The sequence below is a fragment of the Cinclus cinclus genome, chromosome 24 (assembly GCF_963662255.1).
Source record: "Cinclus cinclus chromosome 24, bCinCin1.1, whole genome shotgun sequence".
NCBI lineage: Eukaryota > Metazoa > Chordata > Aves > Passeriformes > Cinclidae > Cinclus > Cinclus cinclus.
Genome location: NC_085069.1, coordinates 5,942,043 through 5,967,173, shown reverse-complemented (window position 1 = coordinate 5,967,173; position 25,131 = coordinate 5,942,043). Strand labels below are relative to the sequence as shown.

The window sequence follows — 25,131 nt, the reverse complement described above, 5'->3', positions numbered from 1 at the left end:
GTGTAGGGTCCTTGTAGTGATCTGTGGGGGAATGCAGGGATAAATCCCATTATTAATGGTGTGCAGGGTCCTTGTAGTGATCTGTGGGGGAACAGAGGGATAAATCCCATTATTAATGGTGTGCAGGGTCCTTGTAGTGATCTGTGGGGGAATGCAGGGATAAATCCCATAATTAATGGTGTGTAGGGTCCTTGTAGTGATCTGTGGGGGAACAGAGGGATAAATCCCATTATTAATGGTGTGCAGGGTCCTTGTAGTGATCTGTGGGGGAACAGAGGGATAAATCCCATTATTAATGGTGTGCAGGGTTCTTGTAGTGATCTGTGGGGGAATGCAGGGATAAATCCCATTATTAATGGTGTGCAGGGTTCTTGTAGTGATCTGTGGGGGAACAGAGGGATAAATCCCATTATTAATGGTGTGCAGGGTCCTTGTAGTGATCTGTGGGGGAACAGAGGGATAAATCCCATTATTAATGGTGTGCAGGGTTCTTGTAGTGATCTGTGGGGGAATGCAGGGATAAATCCCATTATTAATGGTGTGCAGGGTTCTTGTAGTGATCTGTGGGGGAACAGAGGGATAAATCCCATTATTAATGGTGTGTAGGGTTCTTGTAGTGATCTGTGGGGGAACAGAGGGATAAATCCCATTATTGATGGTGTGTAGGGTTCTTGTAGTGATCTGTGGGGGAACAGAGGGATAAATCCCATTATTAATGGTGTGCAGGGTTCTTGTAGTGATCTGTGGGGGAATGCAGGGATAAATCCCATTATTAATGGTGTGCAGGGTTCTTGTAGTGATCTGTGGGGGAATGCAGGGATAAATCCCATTTATAGCTCATCGTTTTTCCCCAATCCCAGGGTATTTTCCCCCCAATCCCAGGGAATATTTTCCCCCAATCCCAGGGTATTTTTCCCCCAATCCCAGGGTATTTTTCCCCCAATCCCGGGGTATTTTTCCCCCAATCCCAGGGTATTTTTTCCCCAATCCCAGGGTATTTTTCCCCAATCCCAGGGTATATTTTCCCCCCAATCCCAGGGTGTTCTTTCCCCAATCCCAGGGTATTTTTCCCCCAATCCCAGGGTATTTTTTCCCCAATCCCAGGGTATATTTTCCCCAATCCCAGGGTATTTTCCCCCCAATCCCAGGGTATATTTTCCCCAATCCCAGGGTATTTTCCCCAATCCCAGGGTATATTTTCCCCCCAATCCCAGGGTGTTCTTTCCCCAATCCCAGGGTATTTTTCCCCCAATCCCAGGGTATTTTTTCCCCAATCCCAGGGTATATTTTCCCCAATCCCAGGGTATATTTTCCCCCAATCCCAGGGTATATTTTCCCCAATCCCAGGGTATTTTTCCCCCAATCCCAGGGTATATTTTCCCCAATCCCAGGGTATATTTTCCCCCCAATCCCAGGGTATTTTTCCCCAATCCCAGGGTATTTTTCCCCCAATCCCAGGGTATTTTTTCCCCAATCCCAGGGTATATTTTCCCCAATCCCAGGGTATTTTTCCCCAATCCCAGGGTATATTTTCCCCCCAATCCCAGGGTATTTTCTCACCAGGGAGAAGAGGTCGTTCTGCAGCCCCAGCCTGTCCACGGGGGGCAGGGACAGGTCCCTGATGGCCGGGATGAGGCTCTGCAGCATGGCCGGGCTGTACTGCGTGCGGTAGAACCCCACGGTGCCCACGTTCAGCTGGGAGACAGACAGCAACAGTGACAGTGACAACCAGAACATGAACAGGAACACGTGAACCAGAACATGAGAACCAGAACATGAACCAGAACATGAACACGTGAACCAGAACATGAGAACCAGAACATGGAACAGTTCTGTAGAACCCCACGGTGCCCACGTTCAGCTGGGAGACAGACAGCAACAGTGACAGTGACAACCAGAACATGAACATGAACAGGAACATGAACATGAACATGAACGTGAACATGAACAGGAACATGAACATGAGAGCCAGAACATGAACCAGAACATGAACCAGAACCACAATACGAACCAGAACCAGAACATGAACCAGAACATGAGAACCAGAACATGAGAGCCAGAACGTGAACATGAACCAGAACATGAACATGAACCAAAACCAGAACATGAGAACCAGAACATGAACCAGAACCAGAACCAGAACATGAACCAGAACATGAGAACCAGAACATGAGAGCCAGAACGTGAACATGAACCAGAACCAGAACCAGAACATGAACCAGAACCAGAACCAGAACATGAACCAGAACATGAGAACCAGAACATGAGAGCCAGAACGTGAACATGAACCAGAACCAGAACATGAACCAGAACATGAGAACCAGAACCAGAACACGAGAACCAGAACACGAGAGCCAGAACATGAACATGAACATGAACATGAACATGAACATGAACATGAACATGAACCAGAACCACAAAAGCCAGCACAGCCCAACCCAACCCCTCCCTTCAATGTCACATTTTTCCACGCTAAATTCTCAAACAATTCCAGGTGACACTGTCGGAAAATCGGAAAAGAAGCCAGAAAGGAGGAGGAGCTGGAAGGAAGCAGCAGCAGCAGAGGCAGGAAATCCCGAATTCCAGAGGGAGGGAAACAAAAGCTGGAATGTTGGGGCTCACCTTGACCCAGTGCTCGGGCTTGGTGTCCTTGAGCACCACGGTGAGCTCGGCCTTGTCCATCAGAACCTGAATTTTGGGAGAGCCGGGGTCCTCGCTGGTGCAGATACTGATGGGAACCATCCACGTGGGGAAATCGTCCCCTGGGAAAGGGAAACCAGGGATGAGGGGTGGGGAAAATGGGAAAAATGGGAAAAATGGGAAAAATGGGGGAGTGGGGAATGGGGGAATGGGAATGGGGAATGGGGAATGGGGAATGGGAATGGGGATGGGAATGGGAATGGGGAATGGGGAATGGGGAATGGGAATGGGGAATGGGGAATGGGAATGGGGAATGGGGAATGGGGAATGGGAATGGGGATGGGAATGGGAATGGGGAATGGGGAATGGGGAATGGGAATGGGGAATGGGGAATGGGAATGGGGAATGGGGAATGGGGAATGGGGAATGGGAATGGGAATGGGGGAATGGGAATGGGGAATGGGGAATGGGGAATGGGAATGGGAATGGGGGAATGGGAATGGGGAATGGGAATAGGGAATGGGAATGGGAATGGGGAATGGGAATGGGAATGGGAATGGGGAATGGGAATGGGGAATGGGGGAATGGGAATGGGGAATGGGGAATGGGGGAATGGGGAATGGGAATGGGGAATGAGAATGGGGAATGGGAATGGGGAATGGGAATGGGGAATGGGGATGGTGATGGGAATGGGAATAGGGAATGGGAATGGGGATGGGGAATGGGGAATGGGGAATGGGGAATGGGAATGGGAATGGGGAAATGGGAATGGGGATGGGAATGGGGAATGGGGAATGGGGAATGGGAATGGGAATGGGAATGGGGAATGGGAATGGGGAATGGGGAATGGGGAAAATGGAAAAAAATTGCAAAAAAACCAGAAAAAATGGGGAAAATGGGGAAAAATGGGAAGAATTGTGGGGAAACGGGAAAAAATTGGGAAAAATGGGGGCAACGTGGGGAAATGCAAAAAAAAAGGGAGAAAAATGGGGGAAAAATTTTGGGAAAATGGAAAAAAATTGGAAAAAAAAGGAAAAATATTGGTAAAAAATGGGGGGAGAAAATGGAAAAAAATGGAAACAAATTGGAAAAAAAGGAAAGAATGGGGAAAAATGGGGAAAAATGGGGAAAAATGGGGGAAAAGGAAAAAAGGGAAAAAAGAGAAAAAAATTGAATAAATGGGGGAAAATGGAAAAAAATGGAAAAAATCAGGGAAAAAATGAAAAAAATGGGGAAAATTGGGGAAAAAAATGGGAAAACAATGGGGAAAAAATGAGAATAAAATGGGAAAAAATGAGTTCAGCCAAGCCCCAGGTGCAGGTTCCGAACTGAAAATGGAATTGGAAATAAAGGTGCAAATCTGAAATGTCAAATTTTACTGCTCTGAGGGAAACGTCAGGTTTAGAGTGAAAAATTTGATTGAAAATGTCAATTTTAGAGACAAAAATCTGTGGGAAATGTCAATTTTAGAGACAAAAATCTGAAGGAAAATGACAATTTTAGACACAAAAATTTGATTGAAAATGTTGATTTTAGAGACAAAAATTTGAGGGGAAAATGACAATTTTAGAGACAAAAATTTGAGGGAAAATGTCAATTTTAGACACAAAAATTTGAGGGAAAATGTCAATTTTAGATACAAAAATTTGTTTGAAAATGTCAATTTTAGAGACAAAAATCAGAGGGGAAATGTCAATTTTAGAGACAAAAATTTGAAAATGTCAATTTTAGAGACAAAAATCTGATTGAAAATGTCAATTTTAGAGACAAAAGTTTGATTGAAAATGTCAATTTTGGACACAAAAATTTGAGTGAAAATGTCAATTTTAGACACAAAAATTTGAGGGGAAAATGTCAATTTTAGAGACAAAAGTTTGATTGAAAATGTCAATTTTAGACACAAAAATTTGATTGAAAATGTCAATTTTAGAGACAAAAATCTGTGGGAAATGTCAATTTTACAGACAAAAATTTGATTGAAAATGTCAATTTTAGACACAAAAATCTGAGGGAAAATGTCAATTTTAGATACAAAAATTTGAGGGGAAAGTGACAATTTTAGACACAAAAATTTGATTGAAAATGACAATTTTAGACACAAAAATTTGATTGAAAATGTCAATTTTAGAGACAAAAATCTGGGGGAAAATGTCAATTTTAGAGACAAAAATCTGTGGGAAATGTCAATTTTAGAGACAAAAATTTGATTGAAAATGTCAATTTTAGACACAAAAATCTGAGGGAAAATGTCAATTTTAGATACAAAAATTTGAGGGGAAAATGTCAATTTTAGACACAAAAATTTGATTGAAAATGACAATTTTAGACACAAAAATTTGATTGAAAATGTTGATTTTAGAGACAAAAATTTGAGGGGAAAATGACAATTTTAGACACAAAAATTTGATTGAAAATGTCAATTTTAGAGACAAAAATCTGGGGGAAAATGTCAATTTTAGAGACAAAAATCTGTGGGAAATGTCAATTTTAGAGACAAAAATTTGATTGAAAATGTCAATTTTAGACACAAAAATCTGAGGGAAAATGTCAATTTTAGATACAAAAATTTGAGGGGAAAATGTCAATTTTAGACACAAAAATTTGAGGGGAAATGTCAATTTTAGACACAAAAATTTGAGGGGAAAGTGACAATTTTAGAGACAAAAATTTGAGGGGAAAATGTCAATTTTAGACACAAAAATTTGAGGGGAAAGTGACAATTTTAGAGACAAAAATTTGAGGGGAAAATGTCAATTTTAGAGACAAAAATTTGATTGAAAATGACAATTTTAGACACAAAAATTTGATTGAAAATGTTGATTTTAGAGACAAAAATTTGAGGGGAAAATGACAATTTTAGACACAAAAATTTGAGGGAAAATGTCAATTTTAGAGACAAAAATCTGGGGGAAAATGTCAATTTTAGAGACAAAAATCTGTGGGAAATGTCAATTTTAGAGACAAAAATTTGATTGAAAATGTCAATTTTAGACACAAAAATTTGAGGGAAAATGTCAATTTTAGAGACAAAAATTTGAGGGGAAATGTCAATTTTAGAGACAAAAATCAGAGGGAAAATGTCAATTTTAGAGACAAAAATTTGTTTGAAAATGTCAATTTTAGAGACAAAAATCAGAGGGGAAATGTCAATTTTAGAGACAAAAATTTGAAAATGTCAATTTTAGAGACAAAAATCTGATTGAAAATGTCAATTTTAGAGACAAAAGTTTGATTGAAAATGTCAATTTTGGACACAAAAATTTGATTGAAAATGTCAATTTTAGACACAAAAATCTGAGGGAAAATGTCAATTTTAGATACAAAAATTTGAGGGGAAAATGTCAATTTTAGAGACAAAAATTTGATTGAAAATGACAATTTTAGACACAAAAATTTGATTGAAAATGTTGATTTTAGAGACAAAAATTTGAGGGGAAAATGACAATTTTAGACACAAAAATTTGATTGAAAATGTCAATTTTAGAGACAAAAATCTGGGGGAAAATGTCAATTTTAGAGACAAAAATCTGTGGGAAATGTCAATTTTAGAGACAAAAATTTGATTGAAAATGTCAATTTTAGACACAAAAATCTGAGGGAAAATGTCAATTTTAGATACAAAAATTTGAGGGGAAAATGTCAATTTTAGACACAAAAATTTGAGGGGAAATGTCAATTTTAGACACAAAAATTTGAGGGGAAAGTGACAATTTTAGACACAAAAATTTGAGGGGAAAGTGACAATTTTAGAGACAAAAATTTGAGGGGAAAATGTCAATTTTAGAGACAAAAGTTTGATTGAAAATGTCAATTTTAGACACAAAAATTTGATTGAAAATGTCAATTTTAGAGACAAAAATCTGTGGGAAATGTCAATTTTACAGACAAAAATTTGATTGAAAATGTCAATTTTAGACACAAAAATCTGAGGGAAAATGTCAATTTTAGAGACAAAAATTTGAGGGGAAAATGTCAATTTTAGAGACAAAAATTTGTTTGAAAATGTCAATTTTAGAGACAAAAATCAGAGGGGAAATGTCAATTTTAGATACAAAAATTTGAGGGAAAATGTCAATTTTAGATACAAAAATTTGAGGGGAAAATGTCAATTTTAGACACAAAAATTTGAGGGAAAATGTCAATTTTAGATACAAAAATTTGAGGGAAAATGTCAATTTTAGAGACAAAAGTTTGATTGAAAATGTCAATTTTAGACACAAAAATCAGAGGGGAAATGTCAATTTTAGAGACAAAAATTTGATTGAAAATGTCAATTTTAGAGACAAAAATTTGATTGAAAATGACAATTTTAGACACAAAAATTTGATTGAAAATGACAATTTTAGAGACAAAAATTTGAGGGAAAATGTCAATTTTAGAGACAAAAGTTTGATTGAAAATGTCAATTTTAGAGACAAAAATCTGAGGGAAAATGTCAATTTTAGAGACAAAAATTTGATTGAAAATGTCAATTTTAGAGACAAAAATTTGATTGAAAATGTCAATTTTGGACACAAAAATTTGATTGAAAATGTCAATTTTAGACACAAAAATTTGATTGAAAATGTCAATTTTAGAGACAAAAGTTTGATTGAAAATATCAATTTTGGACACAAAAATTTGATTGAAAATGTCAATTTTCCAAGTAAAAAACCTGATGCTCCTCCCGAAATTTCTGGAATTTCATTTATTTCAGGACAGAAACTAATTCAATAAATAAATTTTTAATAACTTTTTTATTTATTTCTAAACCGATTTCTTTTCATCGCCGCCAAGCAGCTGCTTTTCAAAACCTCTCAGATCGGGGAAAAATTGATATTTTTGAAAGAATTTCAAAAATTTCTTGAAAGAATTTCAAAAATTTCATGCCTGGAATATCGAAAATGTTAAAAGTTGAATTTTCCACTTTGGATGAAAGGTAAAGCACGGGATGAAAAACCAAGAAAAATTATCAATATCCCTCCAAAATTTGGAATATTTTGTATTTTTGTGATTTGCTCTTACCTGTGTATGGTCCACTGGCACAGAATTTTTTCTGAACCAATTTCAACACTTTGTCATCTTCTTGCTGAGGGGAAAAAAAAAAATATATAAAAAATATAAATATAAATATAAATATAAATATAAATATAAATATAAATATAAATATAAATATAAATATAAACATAGATATAAATATAAATATAAATATAAATAAAAATATACATATAGATATAGATATAAATATAAATATAAATATAAATATAAATATAAATATAAATATAAAATATATATACACACACATCTAAAATCGAAATTAAAAATATAAAATTAAAAAATTAAATTTTTAAAACTGAAAATGAAAAATGACAAATGACAAGTTGGAAATCAAAAAATTCAAAATTTCGGATTGAAAACTGCAAATTGCAAATTTCAAATTCGAAATTAAGAATTGAAAAATTGAAAAGTTAAAGTGAGAAATTTAAAATATAAAATGAAAAATTTAAAAATTAAAATGAAAAGTTTAAAATTTAAAATGAAAAATTAAGATGCAAAATGAAAAATTTAGAATTTTAAATGAAAAATGAGAAATGAAAAATTTAAAATTTAAAGCTAAGAACTTAGAAAATTAAAAATAAAAATTAAACATTTAAAGTTAAAATTTCAAAATTTAAAATTTAAAATTAAAAAATTAAAATTAAAATTTAAAAATGAAAAAATTACAATTAAAAATTAAAATTTAAAATTAAAAAATGTAAAATAAAAATTTAAAATTTAAAGCGAAAAATTAAAAATTTAAAAGGAAAAATTAAAAATTTAAAGCGAAAAATCAAAAATTTAAAGTGAAAAATGAAAAACTGAAAATGAAAAATTTAAAACTAAATAATTAAAAATTTAAAAATAAAAATTGAAAACAAAAAATAAAAAAATAAATTTTAGTAAAGAAATTAAAATTAAAAATACAAAATTAAAAATTTAAAATGAACAATTTAAGATTTAAAATTAAAAATTAAAAATCTAAATGAAAAATTTAAAACTTAAAATTAAAAATTTAAAAAAAAATTAAAAATTAAAATTTAAAATTAAAAAATGTAAAATAAAAATTTAAAATTTAAAGCGAAAAATTAAAAATTTAAAAGGAAAAATTAAAAATTTAAAGCGAAAAATCAAAAATTTAAAGTGAAAAATTAAAAACTGAAAATGAAAAATTTAAAACTAAATAATTAAAAATTTAAAAATAAAAATTAAAAACAAAAAAAAAAAATTTTAGTAAAGAAATTAAAATTAAAAATACAAAATTAAAAATTTAAAATGAACAATTTAAGATTTAAAATTAAAAATTAAAAATCTAAATGAAAAATTTAAAACTTAAAATTAAAAATTTAAAAAAAAAATTAAAAATTAAAATTTAAAATTAAAAAATGTAAAATAAAAATTTAAAATTTAAAGCGAAAAATTAAAAATTTAAAAGGAAAAATTAAAAATTTAAAGCGAAAAAACAAAAATTTAAAGTGAAAAATTAAAAACTGAAAATGAAAAATTTAAAACTAAATAATTAAAAATTTAAAAATAAAAATTGAAAACAAAAAATAAAAAAATAAATTTTAGTAAAGAAATTAAAATTAAAAATACAAAATTAAAAATTTAAAATGAACAATTTAAGATTTAAAATTAAAAATTAAAAATCTAAATGAAAAATTTAAAACTTAAAATTAAAAATTTTTAAAAAAAATTAAAAATTAAAATTTAAAATTAAAAAAAAAAATAATAGAAGGGGGGATGATTAGCAGGTTTAATTTTCATCCTCTGTTTTGAGGAATAATTTTGGTTTTTTTCCCACTCAGAAAAAGGCTCTGCCTGTTCAATGTTGTGCAATTTGATCTGAAATTAAAACACAATTTAATTTTTACCACTCCTGATCAAGATAAATTAAATTAAAACCATGGAATACTGTTAAAACTTCACTGAAATTAAAATAAAATTCCATTTTTTACCATCCCTGACCCGAGGCAATGCTCCAAATCACGGAATATTTTAAAGTTTGATCCCAAATTAGAGAGGAAATCCCATTTTTACCATCCCTGATTGGAGAGAATTCCCCAAATCACGGAATATTTTTCAATTTTCCCCAAAACGAAGACAAAATTCCATTTTTAGCACGCCCCAATCCGGCAGAGGAACCGCTCAAAATTATGGAATATTTTAGAATTTTCACCGAAATTAAGGCAAAATTCCATTTTTATCATCGCTGATTTGAGAGAATCCTCCAAACCACGGAACATTTCCCACTTTTCCCCAAAACGAAGACAAAACTCCATTATTGACCACCCCAATCCAAGGCAATTCCCCGAATCACGGAACATTTCCCACTTTTCCCCAAAACGAAGACAAAACTCCATTTTTGACCACCCCAATCCAAGGCAATTCCCCGAATCACGGAACATTTCCCACTTTTCCCCAAAACGAAGACAAAACTCCATTATTGACCAACCCAATCCAAGGCAATTCCCCGAATCACGGAACATTTCCCACTTTTCCCCAAAACGAAGACAAAACTCCATTTTTGACCACCCCAATCCAAGGCAATTCCCCGAATCACGGAACATTTCCCACTTTTCCCCAAAACGAAGACAAAACTCCATTATTGACCAACCCAATCCAAGGCAATTCCCCGAATCACGGAACATTTCCCACTTTTCCCCAAAACGAAGACAAAACTCCATTATTGACCACCCCAATCCAAGGCAATGCCCCGAATCACGGAACATTTCCCACTTTTCCCCAAAACGAAGACAAAACTCCATTTTTGACCACCCCAATCCAAGGCAATGCCCCGAACCACGGAACATTTCCCACTTTTCCCCAAAACGAAGACAAAACTCCATTTTTGACCACCCCAATCCAAGGCAATTCCCCGAATCACGGAACATTTCCCACTTTTCCCCAAAACGACGACAAAACTCCATTTTTGACCACCCCAATCCAAGGCAATGCCCCGAATCACGGAACATTTCCCACTTTTCCCCAAAACAAAGACAAAACTCCATTTTTGACCACCCCAATCCAAGGCAATTCCCCGAACCACGGAACATTTCCCACTTTTCCCCAAAACGAAGACAAAACTCCATTATTGACCACCCCAATCCAAGGCAATTCCCCGAATCACGGAACATTTCCCACTTTTCCCCAAAACGAAGACAAAACTCCATTTTTGACCACCCCAATCCAAGGCAATTCCCCGAATCACGGAACATTTCCCACTTTTCCCCAAAACGAAGACAAAACTCCATTATTGACCAACCCAATCCAAGGCAATTCCCCGAATCACGGAACATTTCCCACTTTTCCCCAAAACGAAGACAAAACTCCATTATTGACCACCCCAATCCAAGGCAATGCCCCGAATCACGGAACATTTCCCACTTTTCCCCAAAACGAAGACAAAACTCCATTTTTGACCACCCCAATCCAAGGCAATGCCCCGAACCACGGAACATTTCCCACTTTTCCCCAAAACGAAGACAAAACTCCATTTTTGACCACCCCAATCCAAGGCAATTCCCCGAATCACGGAACATTTCCCACTTTTCCCCAAAACGACGACAAAACTCCATTTTTGACCACCCCAATCCAAGGCAATGCCCCGAATCACGGAACATTTCCCACTTTTCCCCAAAACAAAGACAAAACTCCATTTTTGACCACCCCAATCCAAGGCAATTCCCCGAACCACGGAACATTTCCCACTTTTCCCCAAAACGAAGACAAAACTCCATTATTGACCACCCCAATCCAAGGCAATTCCCCGAATCACGGAACATTTCCCACTTTTCCCCAAAACGAAGACAAAACTCCATTTTTGACCACCCCAATCCAAGGCAATTCCCCGAATCACGGAACATTTCCCACTTTTCCCCAAAACGAAGACAAAACTCCATTATTGACCACCCCAATCCAAGGCAATGCCCCGAATCACGGAACATTTCCCACTTTTCACCAAAACGAAGACAAAACTCCATTATTGACCTCCCAAATCCAAGGCAATTCCCCGAATCACGGAACATTTCCCACTTCTACCCAAAACGAAGACAAAACTCCATTATTGACCTCCCAAATCCAAGGCAATTCCCCGAATCACGGAACATTTCCCACTTCTACCCAAAACAAAGACAAAACTCCATTATTGACCACCCCAATCCAAGGCAATTCCCCGAACCACGGAACATTTCCCACTTTTCACCAAAACGAAGACAAAACTCCATTTTTGACCACCCCAATCCAAGGCAATTCCCCGAATCACGGAACATTTCCCACTTTTCACCAAAACGACGACAAAACTCCATTATTGACCTCCCAAATCCAAGGCAATTCCCCGAATCACGGAACATTTCCCACTTCTACCCAAAACGAAGACAAAACTCCATTATTGACCAACCCAATCCAAGGCAATTCCCCGAATCACGGAACATTTCCCACTTTTCCCCAAAACGAAGACAAAACTCCATTTTTGACCACCCCAATCCAAGGCAATTCCCCGAATCACGGAACATTTCCCACTTTTCCCCAAAACGAAGACAAAACTCCATTTTTGACCACCCCAATCCAAGGCAATTCCCCGAACCACGGAACATTTCCCACTTTTCCCCAAAACGAAGACAAAACTCCATTATTGACCAACCCAATCCAAGGCAATTCCCCGAATCACGGAACATTTCCCACTTTTCCCCAAAACGAAGACAAAACTCCATTTTTGACCACCCCAATCCAAGGCAATTCCCCGAATCACGGAACATTTCCCACTTTTCCCCAAAACGAAGACAAAACTCCATTTTTGACCACCCCAATCCAAGGCAATTCCCCGAATCACGAAACATTTCCCACTTTTCCCCAAAACGAAGACAAAACTCCATTATTGACCAACCCAATCCAAGGCAATTCCCCGAATCACGGAACATTTCCCACTTTTCCCCAAAACGAAGACAAAACTCCATTATTGACCACCCCAATCCAAGGCAATGCCCCGAATCACGGAACATTTCCCACTTTTCCCCAGAACGAAGACAAAACTCCATTTTTGACCACCCCAATCCAAGGCAATTCCCCGAATCACGGAACATTTCCCACTTTTCCCCAAAACGACGACAAAACTCCATTATTGACCACCCCAATCCAAGGCAATTCCCCGAATCACGGAACATTTCCCACTTTTCCCCAAAACGGAGACAAAACTCCATTATTGACCACCCCAATCCAAGGCAATTCCCCGAATCACGGAACATTTCCCACTTTTCCCCAAAACGAAGACAAAACTCCATTTTTGACCAACCCAATCCAAGGCAATTCCCCGAATCACGGAACATTTCCCACTTTTCCCCAAAACGAAGACAAAACTCCATTTTTGACCACCCCAATCCAAGGCAATGCCCCGAATCACGGAACATTTCCCACTTTTCCCCAAAACGAAGACAAAACTCCATTTTTGACCACCCCAATCCAAGGCAATTCCCCGAATCACGGAACATTTCCCACTTTTCCCCAAAACGACGACAAAACTCCATTTTTGACCTCCCAAATCCAAGGCAATTCCCCGAATCACGGAACATTTCCCACTTTTCCCCAAAACGAAGACAAAACTCCATTTTTGACCACCCCAATCCAAGGCAATTCCCCGAACCACGGAACATTTCCCACTTTTCCCCAAAACGAAGACAAAACTCCATTTTTGACCACCCCAATCCAAGGCAATGCCCCGAATCACGGAACATTTCCCACTTTTCCCCAAAACGAAGACAAAACTCCATTTTTGACCACCCCAATCCAAGGCAATTCCCCGAATCACGGAACATTTCCCACTTTTACCCAAAACGGAGACAAAACTCCATTTTTGACCACCCCAATCCAAGGCAATTCCCCGAATCACGGAACATTTCCCACTTTTCACCAAAACGACGACAAAACTCCATTTTTGACCAACCCAATCCAAGGCAATTCCCCGAATCACGGAACATTTCCCACTTTTCCCCAAAACGAAGACAAAACTCCATTTTTGACCACCCCAATCCAAGGCAATGCCCCGAACCACGGAACATTTCCCACTTTTCCCCAAAACGAAGACCGAAGCCGCGCTCTCACCTGCTCGGCCTGCACGGAGATGAGAGGGAAGCCCATCTGCTTGGTCCACGTGCCCATGACGGCCGCGATGGGTTTTCCGCTGGCTCTTTCCAAGCTCTCCCAGAGATCTTCTGCGACCATCAAAGAGCCGAGTCAGCGCGGGCGGCCCCGGTCGGGGTCCCCTTCCCTCCAGCCCCGCGCCGGGGGGTTCGGGGACGGCGAGCGCGGCGCCGGGGAAGGCAGGGAAGGAATGGGAATTTTCTCCCGGAACGCGGAGGGGAGAAGAGGGGTTTGGCGCCGTTGGGCGCCGCCGGTGCATTGAGGTTGGGTCAACAAAGTGAAATGTCCCCAGAGGGTAACGCGGGACCGCGGCGCTCCTCGGGGCGTTGCTAAAATGCCGTTGGGCTTCTTTATTCTCTTTTGGGGATTTTATTTCTTTTATTGTTATTGTATTTTTACTTTCTTTTATTTTTGTTATTTCCGTATTTTGTTCGTTCATGGGTTTTATTTATTTTATTATACTTATTTTATGATATTTATTTTATTATGTTCATTTTATTATATTTATTTTGATATTTATTTTATTATATTTATTTTATTATATCTATTATATTTATTATTTTTATTTTATTATATTTATAGTTTGATTTTATTTAGTTATTTCGGTATTTTATTGATTCATTGGTTTTATTTATTTTATTATACTTATTTTATGATATTTATTTTATTATATTCTTTTTATTATATTTATTTTGATATTTATTTTATTATATTTATTTATTATATCTATTATATTTATTATTTTTATTTTATCATATTTATAGATTGATTTTATTTAGTTATTTCGGTATTTTATTGATTCATTGGTTTTATTTATTTTATGATATTTATTTTATGATATTTATTTTATTATGTTCATTATTTTTATTATTTTATTATATCTATAGATTTATTTTATTCCTTTATTTCAGTATTTTCTTCATGTATGGATTTTTATTTATTTTATTATATTTATTTTATTATATTTACAGATTGATTTCATTTTGTTATTTCGGTATTTTATTCAATCATTGGTTTTATTTATTTTATCATATTTATATTATTGTATTTATTAGGTTTACTTTATTATATTTATTATTTTTATTATTTTATTATATTTATAGATTGATTTTATTTTGTTATTTCGGTATTTTATTCCTTTATGCGTTTTATTTCTCTTATTACATTTATTTTATTATATTGATTTATTATATTTATAGATTGATTTTATTTATTTATTTCGGTATTTTATTCATTTATTGGTTTTATTTACTTTATTATATTTACTTTATTAAATATATCATTTTTATTATTATATCTATAGATTTATTTTATTCCTTTTTATTTATATTTTATGTTTTTAATAAAAATACATATTTTTTATTTCTAATTTAAAAAAAATATAATATTTTATATTTGTAATATATTTTTATTTTTTATCCATGCTCATTGGAAAATCCAAGCACACACACAAAAAAATAAATAATAAAAAAAAATCCCCAGGTGAAAACCAGGAATTTTTAAGTTTGAAATGGGAATTTTTGAAACCCAGAAATGAATTTTTTTTTTTTGTTTTGTTTTTTTTTTGTTTTTTTTTTGTGCTCACTGCAGTTACCTGTGGAAGCATTTTTGTGCTGGAACTTGGTCAGGTACAGGTTCATTCCTTTCCGAAAATCCTGGGAAAACAAAGAAAAAAATTGGGAAAATCTTCACCTGGGTAATTAAAAAAAACAGCCTGGAAATTTGGGAATAATTAAAAAAAAAAACCCTGGAAATTTCAGAGTAATTTAAAAAAAAAAAACAGGGAAATTTGGGAGTAAATTTAAAAAAATGGCCTGGAAATTTGGGAATAATTGAAAAAAAATAGGCTGGAAATTTGGGAATGATTAAATGATTAATGACTGATGAGTGATGACTGATGAGTGATGACTGATGAGTGATGAGTGATGACTAATGACTAATGACTGATGACTAATGACTGATGACTGATGACTGATGAGTGATGACTAATGACTGATGACTGATGACTGATGACTAATGACTAATGAGTGATGACTAATGAGTGATGACTAATGACTAATGACTAATGACTGATGACTAATGACTGATGACTAATGAGTGATGACTGATGACTAATGAGTGATGACTAATGAGTGATGACTAATGAGTGATGACTGATGACTGATGACTAATGACTGATGACTGATGACTGATGACTAATGACTAACGACTGATGACTAATGACTGATGACTAATGACTGATGACTAATGACTAATGACTGATGACTGATGACTGATGACTAATGAGTGATGACTGATGACTAATGAGTGATGACTAATGACTGATGACTAATGACTAACGACTGATGACTAATGAGTGATGACTAATGACTGATGACTAATGACTAATGACTGATGACTGATGACTAATGACTGATGACTAATGACTGATGACTGATGACTAATGAGTGATGACTAATGAGTGATGACTGATGACTAATGACTGATGACTAATGAGTGATGACTAATGACTAACGACTGATGACTAATGACTGATGACTGATGACTGATGACTAATGAGTGATGACTAATGACTGATGACTAATGACTAACGACTGATGACTAATGAGTGATGACTAATGACTGATGACTAATGACTAATGACTGATGACTGATGACTAATGACTGATGACTGATGACTAATGACTAATGACTGATGACTGATGACTAATGACTGATGACTAATGACTGATGACTGATGACTAATGAGTGATGACTAATGAGTGATGACTGATGACTAATGACTGATGACTAATGAGTGATGACTAATGACTAACGACTGATGACTAATGACTGATGACTGATGACTAATGACTGATGACTGATGACTAATGACTGATGACTGATGACTAATGAGTGATGACTGATGACTAATGACTGATGACTGATGACTGATGACTAATGACTAACGACTGATGACTGATGACTGATGACTGATGACTAATGACTAATGACTAACGACTGATGACTAATGACTGATGACTAATGACTAATGACTGATGACTGATGACTGATGACTGATGACTGATGACTGATGACTAATGACTAATGACTAATGACTAATGACTGATGACTAAGGATGCCCCCGTGCTCACCTCGTCTCCGATGTACTCGTGCAGCATGCGGATCACCGAGGCCCCTTTGCTGTAGGAAATGGCGTCAAAAATCTCATCCACCTCGGAGGGGTGGCCCACGCTGACCTGCAACCCCAAACACCGAAACCCAGCTCGGCCTCGGGGCTTTATGGGGGAATGGGGGGGAAATATGGGGGATATGGGGGGGATATGGGGAAATATGGGGGGTATGGGAGGATATGGGGGGATATGGGGGGATATGAGGGGGTATGGGCAGATATGGGGGGGTATGGGGAAATAGGGGGGATATGGGGGGATCAGATCTTTATGGGGGGATCAGATCTCTATGGAAGAAAAATCAACTTTTTTGGGGGGGAATACAGGGGAAAAAATCCGATTTTTTGGGGGGGAAATATGAAGGGAAAAAATCAAACTTTTTGGGGGGAAATATGGGAGGGAAAATTCAGATTTTCTTTGGGGGCAAAATCAGATTTCAAGTGGAGATCTAGGGGGAAAAAAATCAGATTTAGCGCGGAATTGAGGTTTTTAGGAATTAAATCTTTAAGAATGAGATCTTTAGGAATTAAATCTTCAGGAAGGAGATCACACAGAATTCCAGGGAGTTTTCTGGGGGGCAGAACCCCCAGAGAGCGGGCACTAACGAGGTCCCCGTTAATTAATACATTGTGAATTAACAATTAACAGGTTTAAAGCACATGGCCGGGCACTAACGAGGTCCCCGTTAATTAATACATTGTCAATTAATACATTGTTAATTAATAATTAACAGGTTTAAAGCACATGCCCGGGCACTAACGAGGTCCCCGTTAATGAATAGATCATTAATTAATAATTAACAGGTTTAAAGCACATGCCCGGGCACTAACGAGGTCCCCGTTAATTAATACATTGTGAATTAACAATTAACAGGTTTAAAGCACATGGCCGGGCACTAACGAGGTCCCCGTTAATTAATACATTGTCAATTAATACATTGTTAATTAATAATTAACAGGTTTAAAGCACATGCCCGGGCACTAACGAGGTCCCCGTTAATTAATACATTGTTAATTAATACATTGTTAATTAATACATTGTTAATTAACAATTAACAGGTTTAAAGCACATGCCCGGGCACTAACGAGGTCCCCGTTAATTAATACATTGTCAATTAATACATTGTTAATTAATAATTAACAGGTTTAAAGCACATGCCCGGGCACTAACGAGGTCCCCGTTAATGAATAGATCATTAATTAATAATTAACAGGTTTAAAGCACATGCCCGGGCACTAACGAGGTCCCCGTTAATTAATACATTGTTAATTAATAATTAACAGGTTTAAAGCACATGCCCGGGCACTAACGAGGTCCCCGTTAATTAATAGATCATTAATTAATAATTAACAGGTTTAAAGCACATGCCCGGGCACTAACGAGGTCCCCGTTAATTAATACATTGTGAATTAATAATTAACAGGTTTAAAGCACATGGCCGGGCACTAACGAGGTCCCCGTTAATTAATACATTGTGAATTAATAATTAACAGGTTTAAAGCACATGGCCGGGCACTAACGAGGTCCCCGTTAATTAATACATTGTCAATTAATACATTGTTAATTAATAATTAACAGGTTTAAAGCACATGGCCGGGCACTAACAAGGTCCCCGTTAATTAATACATTGTTAATTAATACATTGTTAATTAATACATTGTTAATTAACAATTAACAGGTTTAAAGCACATGCCCGGGCACTAACGAGGTCCCCGTTAATTAATAGATCATTAATTAATAATTAACAGGTTTAAAGCACATGGCCGGGCACTAACGAGGTCCCCGTTAATTAATACATTGTTAATTAATAATTAACAGGTTTAAAGCACTTGGCCGGGCACTAACGAGGTCCCCGTTAATTAATACATTGTTAATTAATAATTAACAGGTTTAAAGCACATGCCCGGGCACTAACGAGGTCCCCGTTAATTAATAGATCATTAATTAATAATTAACAGGTTTAAAGCACATGGCCGGGCACTAACGAGGTCCCCGTTAATTAATACATTGTTAATTAATAATTAACAGGTTTAAAGCACTTGGCCGGGCACTAACGAGGTTCCAATTAATGATCCCGTTAATGGGTTTGGGACAGCAGTAACGGGGTCCCCGTTAAGGATCCCGTTAATGGGTTTGGGGCGGTGTTAACGGGGTCCCCGTTAAGGATCCCGTTAATGGGTTTGGGGCGGTGTTAACGAGGTCCCCGTTAAGGATCCCGTTAATGGGTTTGGGGCGGTGTTAACGAGGTCCCCGTTAAGGATCCCGTTAATGGGTTTGGGGCGGTGTTAACGAGGTCCCCGTTAATGATCCCATTAATGGGTTTGGGACAGCAATAACGGGGTCCCCGTTAAGGATCCCGTTAATGGGTTTGGGACAGCAATAACGGGGTCCCCGTTAAGGATCCCGTTAATGGGTTTGGGTCAGCCATAACGGGGTCCCCGTTAAGGATCCCGTTAATGGGTTTGGGACAGCGTTAACGAGGTCCCCGTTAAGGATCCCGTTAATGGGTTTGGGGCGGTGTTAACGAGGTCCCCGTTAATGATCCCATTAATGGGTTTGGGACAGCCATAACGGGGTCCCCGTTAAGGATCCCGTTAATGGGTTTGGGTCAGCAATAACGGGGTCCCCGTTAAGGATCCCGTCAATGGGTTTGGGACAGCAATAACGGGGTCCCCGTTAAGGATCCCGTTAATGGGTTTGGGACAGCAATAACGAGGTCCCCGTTAAGGATCCCGTTAATGGGTTTGGGACAGCCATAACGGGGTCCCCGTTAAGGATCCCGTTAATGGGTTTGGGACAGCAATAACGAGGTCCCCGTTAATGATCCCGTTAATGGGTTTGGGACAGCCATAACGGGGTCCCCGTTAAGGATCCCGTTAATGGGTTTGGGTCAGCAATAACGGGGTCCCCGTTAAGGATCCCGTTAATGGGTTTGGGACAGCAATAACGGGGTCCCCGTTAAGGATCCCGTTAATGGGTTTGGGACAGCCATAACGAGGTCCCCGTTAAGGATCCCGTTAATGGGTTTGGGTCAGCCATAACGGGGTCCCCGTTAAGGATCCCGTTAATGGGTTTGGGGGAGCGGGGCGGGCGCTGGCCTCGATGGGGTGGCTGCTGGCCAGCGCGTCCAGCTCCTGCGCGCGGCTGTAGTCGGCCGACACGAACTGGCTCCAGATGGCGAACTCGGGGAAGCAGTGATCCACGCACAGGTACTCGATCCACGACGCAAAACCCTCGTTCAGCCACAGGTGCGTCCACCACTCCTGCGGCAGAACACGGGAAGGTGGCAGGGAACGGGGAAAGGGGAAAGGGGAATGGGGTAAGGGGGATGGGAACAGAAGAACAGGGAATGGGGATGGGAGAACGGGGAACGGGGAATGGGGATGGGAATGGGGAATGGGAATGGGGAATGGGAATGGGGATGGGGAATGGGGAATGGGGAATGGGGATGGGAATGGGAATGGGAATGGGAATGGGAATGGGGAATGGGGAATGGGAATGGGGAATGGGAATGGGGATGGGGATGGGAATGGGGATGGGAATGGGGAATGGGAATGGGGATGGGAATGGGGAATGGGAATGGGAATGGGGATGGGAATGGGGAATGGGGATGGGGATGGGGAATGGGGAATGGGGAATGGGGAATGGGGGAATGGGAATGGGGATGGGAATGGGAATGGGAATGGGAATGGGGAATGGGGAATGGGGATGGGAATGGGGAATGGGGATGGGAATGGGGATGGGAATGGGGAATGGGGATGGGGATGGGGAATGGGGAATGGGGAATGGGGAATGGGGGAATGGGAATGGGGATGGGAATGGGAATGGGAATGGGAATGGGGAATGGGGAATGGGAATGGGGATGGGAATGGGGAATGGGAATGGGGATGGGAATGGGGAATGGGAATGGGAATGGGAATGGGAATGGGAATGGGGATGGGAATGGGGAATGGGAATGGGAATGGGAATGGGAATGGGAATGGGGATGGGAATGGGGTAAGGGGGATGGGAATGGGGAAAGGGGTAAAGGGGTAAAGGGGATGGGAATGGGGATGGGAACAGAACAGGGAATGGGGATGGGAGAACGGGGAATGGGGAATGGGGATGGGAATGGGGAATGGGAATGGGGATGGGAATGGGGATGGGGGATGGGAGAACAGGGGATGGGAACGGGAACGGGAATAGAAATAGAAAAGGAAATAAATACAAACAAATACAAACACAAAACCCAAACCCAGGTTTTGGTCAGGACAAGAATCAGATTTGAGCAATAAATGAAATTTTGGATATTTTCGGTACCATGGTGACGAGGTTCCCAAACCACTGGTGTGCCAGCTCGTGCCCCACCACCAGAGCCACCCACTGGCGCGACGAGGAGCAGGAATTTTTGGGATCAATGAGCAGGGCAGTCTCCCTGGGGAGGAGAGAAAGAACTCAGCAAAGTCAGGGAAAATAACCTGCAAAAAAACACAAAAAAATAATAAATCCTAAAAGGGTGGGGTTGTTGGAATAAGGGGGAAAGGGAGGGGGAAAAATAAACAGAAAATAAAAATAAAAATAAATCCTAAAGCGGGTGGAATTGTCTAAATAAGGGGAAAAATAACCTGAAAAATAAAAATAAAAATAAATCCTAAAGGGGATGGAATTATCTAAATAAAGGGAAAGGGAGGGGGAAAAATAAACAGAAAATAAAAATAAAAATAAATCCTAAAGCGGGTGGAATTGTCTAAATAAGGGGAAAAATAACCTGAAAAATAAAAATAAAAATACATCCTAAAGGGGATGGAATTATCTAAATAAAGGGAAAGGGAGGGGGAAAAATAAACAGAAAATAAAAATAAAAATAAATCCTAAAGGGGATGGAATTGTCTAAATAAGGGGAAAATAAGAGGAAAAATAACCTGAAAAATAAAAAATAAATCCTAAAGGGGTGAAAATACTGAAATAAGGGGAAAAATGATGGAAAAAAATAACCTGAAAATAGAAATAAAAATAAATCCTAAAGGGGGAGAAATTATTTAAATAAAGGGAAAAAAGAAGAAAAAAAAACCTGAAAAATAGAAATAAAAATAAATCCTAAAGGGGGAGGAATTTTTTAAATAAGGGGAAAAAAAAGGAAAAAAAAAAAAAAAAACCCCAGAAAAGAAAATTTAAAAAATATTAAAAATTATATTTCAGAGTATTTATTTTTTATTATATAGGAATTAATAATAATAATAATAATTGGAATTATTTTATGGCATGGAAGAAGTAGGGAAAAATAACCAGGAAGAAAGAGGAAAATGTGATTTTCTTTTTTTTTTTATTATTAGTTATGAAAATGCTGCACTGGGGAAGTTTTTGGGGGAAAAAATTGGAGATTTTGGGGAAAAAAAATCGAATTTTTAGGGGAAAAAAAAAGGGAAATTTTGGGGGAAAATATTTGGAAATTTTGGAAAAAAATGTGTAGATTTTTGGGGAAAAAATTGGATTTTTGAGGAAAAATTTGGAAATTTGGGAATAAAATTGGAAGTTTGGGGGAAAAAAATTGGAGATTTTGGAAAACATTTGAAATTTTGGCCAAAAAAAAGTGGAAATTTTGGGAAAATAATTGGAAATTTTGGAAAAAAATGTGAAGCATTGGGGGGAAAATGCTGGAAATTGTAAGAGAAAAAATTTGGAAGTTTTGGAAAAAAGTTTGGGAATTTTGGGAAATAAATTTGTAGATTTTAGGAAAACATTTGGAAATTTTGGGAGGAATTTGGGAAAAATTAGGCATTTTAGGAAAAAAATGGGAATTTTTGGGGAAAAATGGAGAATTTGGGAAAAAAATGGGAAATTTTTGGGAAAAAAATTGGAAATGCTGGGGAAAATTTTGGGGGGAAAATTTGGAAATTTTGGGGGGAAAAAAACCTGGAAATTTTAGGGAAAAAAAATTGTAGTTTTGGAAAAAAAGTTTGGAAATTTTTGGAAATAAATTTGTAGATTTTAGGAAAAAAAAATTGGAAATTTTGGGGGGAAAATGGAGAATTTAGGGAAAATTTGGATATTTTGGTGGTAAAAATTTGGAAATTTTAGGAAAAAATTATGAAATTTTGGGAAAAAATGGAATATTTAGGGAAAAATTTGGAAATTAGGGGGGGAAAAATGGAAAATTTAGGAAAAAAATTGGGAATTTTTGGGGAAAAAAATGGGGAAATTTTTTTTGGAAAAATAAAAAAATCACAAATCAAAATTACAAATAAAAAATTACAAATAAAAAATTACAAAAAAAATTACAAATAAAAAATTACAAATAAGAATTAGAAATAAGAATTACAAATAATTACAAATAAAAACTAGAAAGAAGAATTACAAATAAAAACTAAAAATAAAAAATTACAAATCAAAACTACAAATAAATAATTAGAAATCAGAACTAGAAATAAAAATTTAGAAATAAAATTTAGAACTAAAAAATTAGCAATAAAAACTAGAAATAAACATTAACAATAAAAGCTAGAAATAAAAACGAGAAATAAAAATTAACAATAAAAATTAGAAATTAAATAATAGCAATAAAAATTAGAGATTAAAAATTAGAAATCAGAAATTAGCAATAAAGATTAGCAATAAAAATTAGAAATTAAAACTTAGAAATTAAAACTTAGCAATAAAAATTAGCAATAAAAATTAGAAATTAAAAATTAGAAATTAAAACTTAGCAATAAAAATTAGCAATAAAAATTAGAAATTAAAAATTAGAAATTAAAACTTAGCAATAAAAATTAGCAATAAAAATTAGAAATTAAAAATTAGAAATTAAAACTTAGCAATAAAAATTAGCAATAAAAATTAGCAATAAAAATTAGAAATTAGAACTTAGCAATAAAAATTAACAATAAAATATTAGAAATTAAAAATTAGCAATAAAAACTAGAAATCAAAACTTAGAAATTCAAAATTAGCAATTAACAATTAGAAATTAACAATTAGAAATTAAAGCAGCAATAAAAAAATATCAATTAGCAATTAACAATTAACAATTAACAATTGGCAATAAAAGATTAGCAATAAAAATTAGCAATTATCAATTAACAATTATCAATTATCAATTAACAATTATCAATTAACACTTGGCAATTATCAATTATCACTTATCGATTATCAATTATCAATTATCACTAATCAATTATCAATTATCACTTATCGATTATCAATTATCAGTTATCAATTATCAATTAACAGTTATCAATTATCAATTATCACTTATCACTTATCAATTATCGATTATCAATTATCACTTATCAGTTATCGATTATCAATTATCAATTATCGGTTATCAATTATCAATTATCCATCATCGATTATCAGTTATCAATTATCCATTATCGATTGTCAATTATCGATTATCAATTATCAATTAGCAGTTACCAATTATCGATTATCAATTATCAATTATCGATTATCAGTTATCACTTACCAATTATCATTTATCAATTATCAATTATCCATTATCGATTATCAATTATCCATTATCCATTATCCATTATCCATTATCAATTATCAGTTATCAATTATCGATTATCTATTATCACTTATCGATTATCGATTATCAATTATCAGTTATCAGTTATCGATTATCGATTATCAGTTATCTATTATCAATTATCAATTATCACTTATCGATTATCAATTATCAGTTATAAATTATCGATTATCACTTATCGATTATCGATTATCAGTTATCGATTATCGATTATCAGTTATCGATTATCAGTTATCGATTATCAGTTATCAGTTATCGATTATCGATTATCAGTTATCGATTATCGATTATCGGTTATCGATTATCAGTTATCGATTATCGATTATCAGTTATCGATTATCAGTTATCTATTATCGATTATCAGTTATCGATTATCAGTTATCGATTATCAGTTATCGGTTATCGATTATCAGTTATCGATTATCACTCAGCAGCGAAGGGCAGCAGGGAATCCTCACCTGTAGGTGACGAGGCCCCAGTTCTCCATGGCACCTGCAGGTAAGGGAGGAGCCGTCTCACGTCTCACCTGTGCTCTGCTCTCACCTGCCCGGCCTCGGCAGCGGGGAGGGGGGGGGGGAGGGGGGGAGGGGTCGGGAGGGGGGGAGGGAGGGCGGGAGGGGAGGGGAGGGGAGGGGAGGGGGGGAGGGATGGGGGGAGGGGAGG

At 36.4% G+C, this 25,131-nt stretch overlaps 1 protein-coding gene across 1 annotated transcript in view; it reads right to left on the bottom strand.

The window, feature by feature from the left end:
• NPEPPS (aminopeptidase puromycin sensitive) overlaps positions 1-25,131 on the bottom strand; it is a 79,517-nt gene that overhangs the window by 19,561 nt on the left and 34,825 nt on the right. The window contains exons 8-16 of the mRNA XM_062508265.1: positions 24,927-24,960; positions 21,261-21,375; positions 20,060-20,224; positions 16,926-17,030; positions 15,386-15,446; positions 13,753-13,862; positions 7,645-7,708; positions 2,623-2,762; positions 1,561-1,695 (exon numbers count right to left, since the gene is read on the bottom strand). Coding sequence (XP_062364249.1) covers positions 1,561-1,695; positions 2,623-2,762; positions 7,645-7,708; positions 13,753-13,862; positions 15,386-15,446; positions 16,926-17,030; positions 20,060-20,224; positions 21,261-21,375; positions 24,927-24,960 — 929 coding nt within the window. The remainder of the gene's footprint in view (positions 1-1,560; positions 1,696-2,622; positions 2,763-7,644; positions 7,709-13,752; positions 13,863-15,385; positions 15,447-16,925; positions 17,031-20,059; positions 20,225-21,260; positions 21,376-24,926; positions 24,961-25,131) is intronic.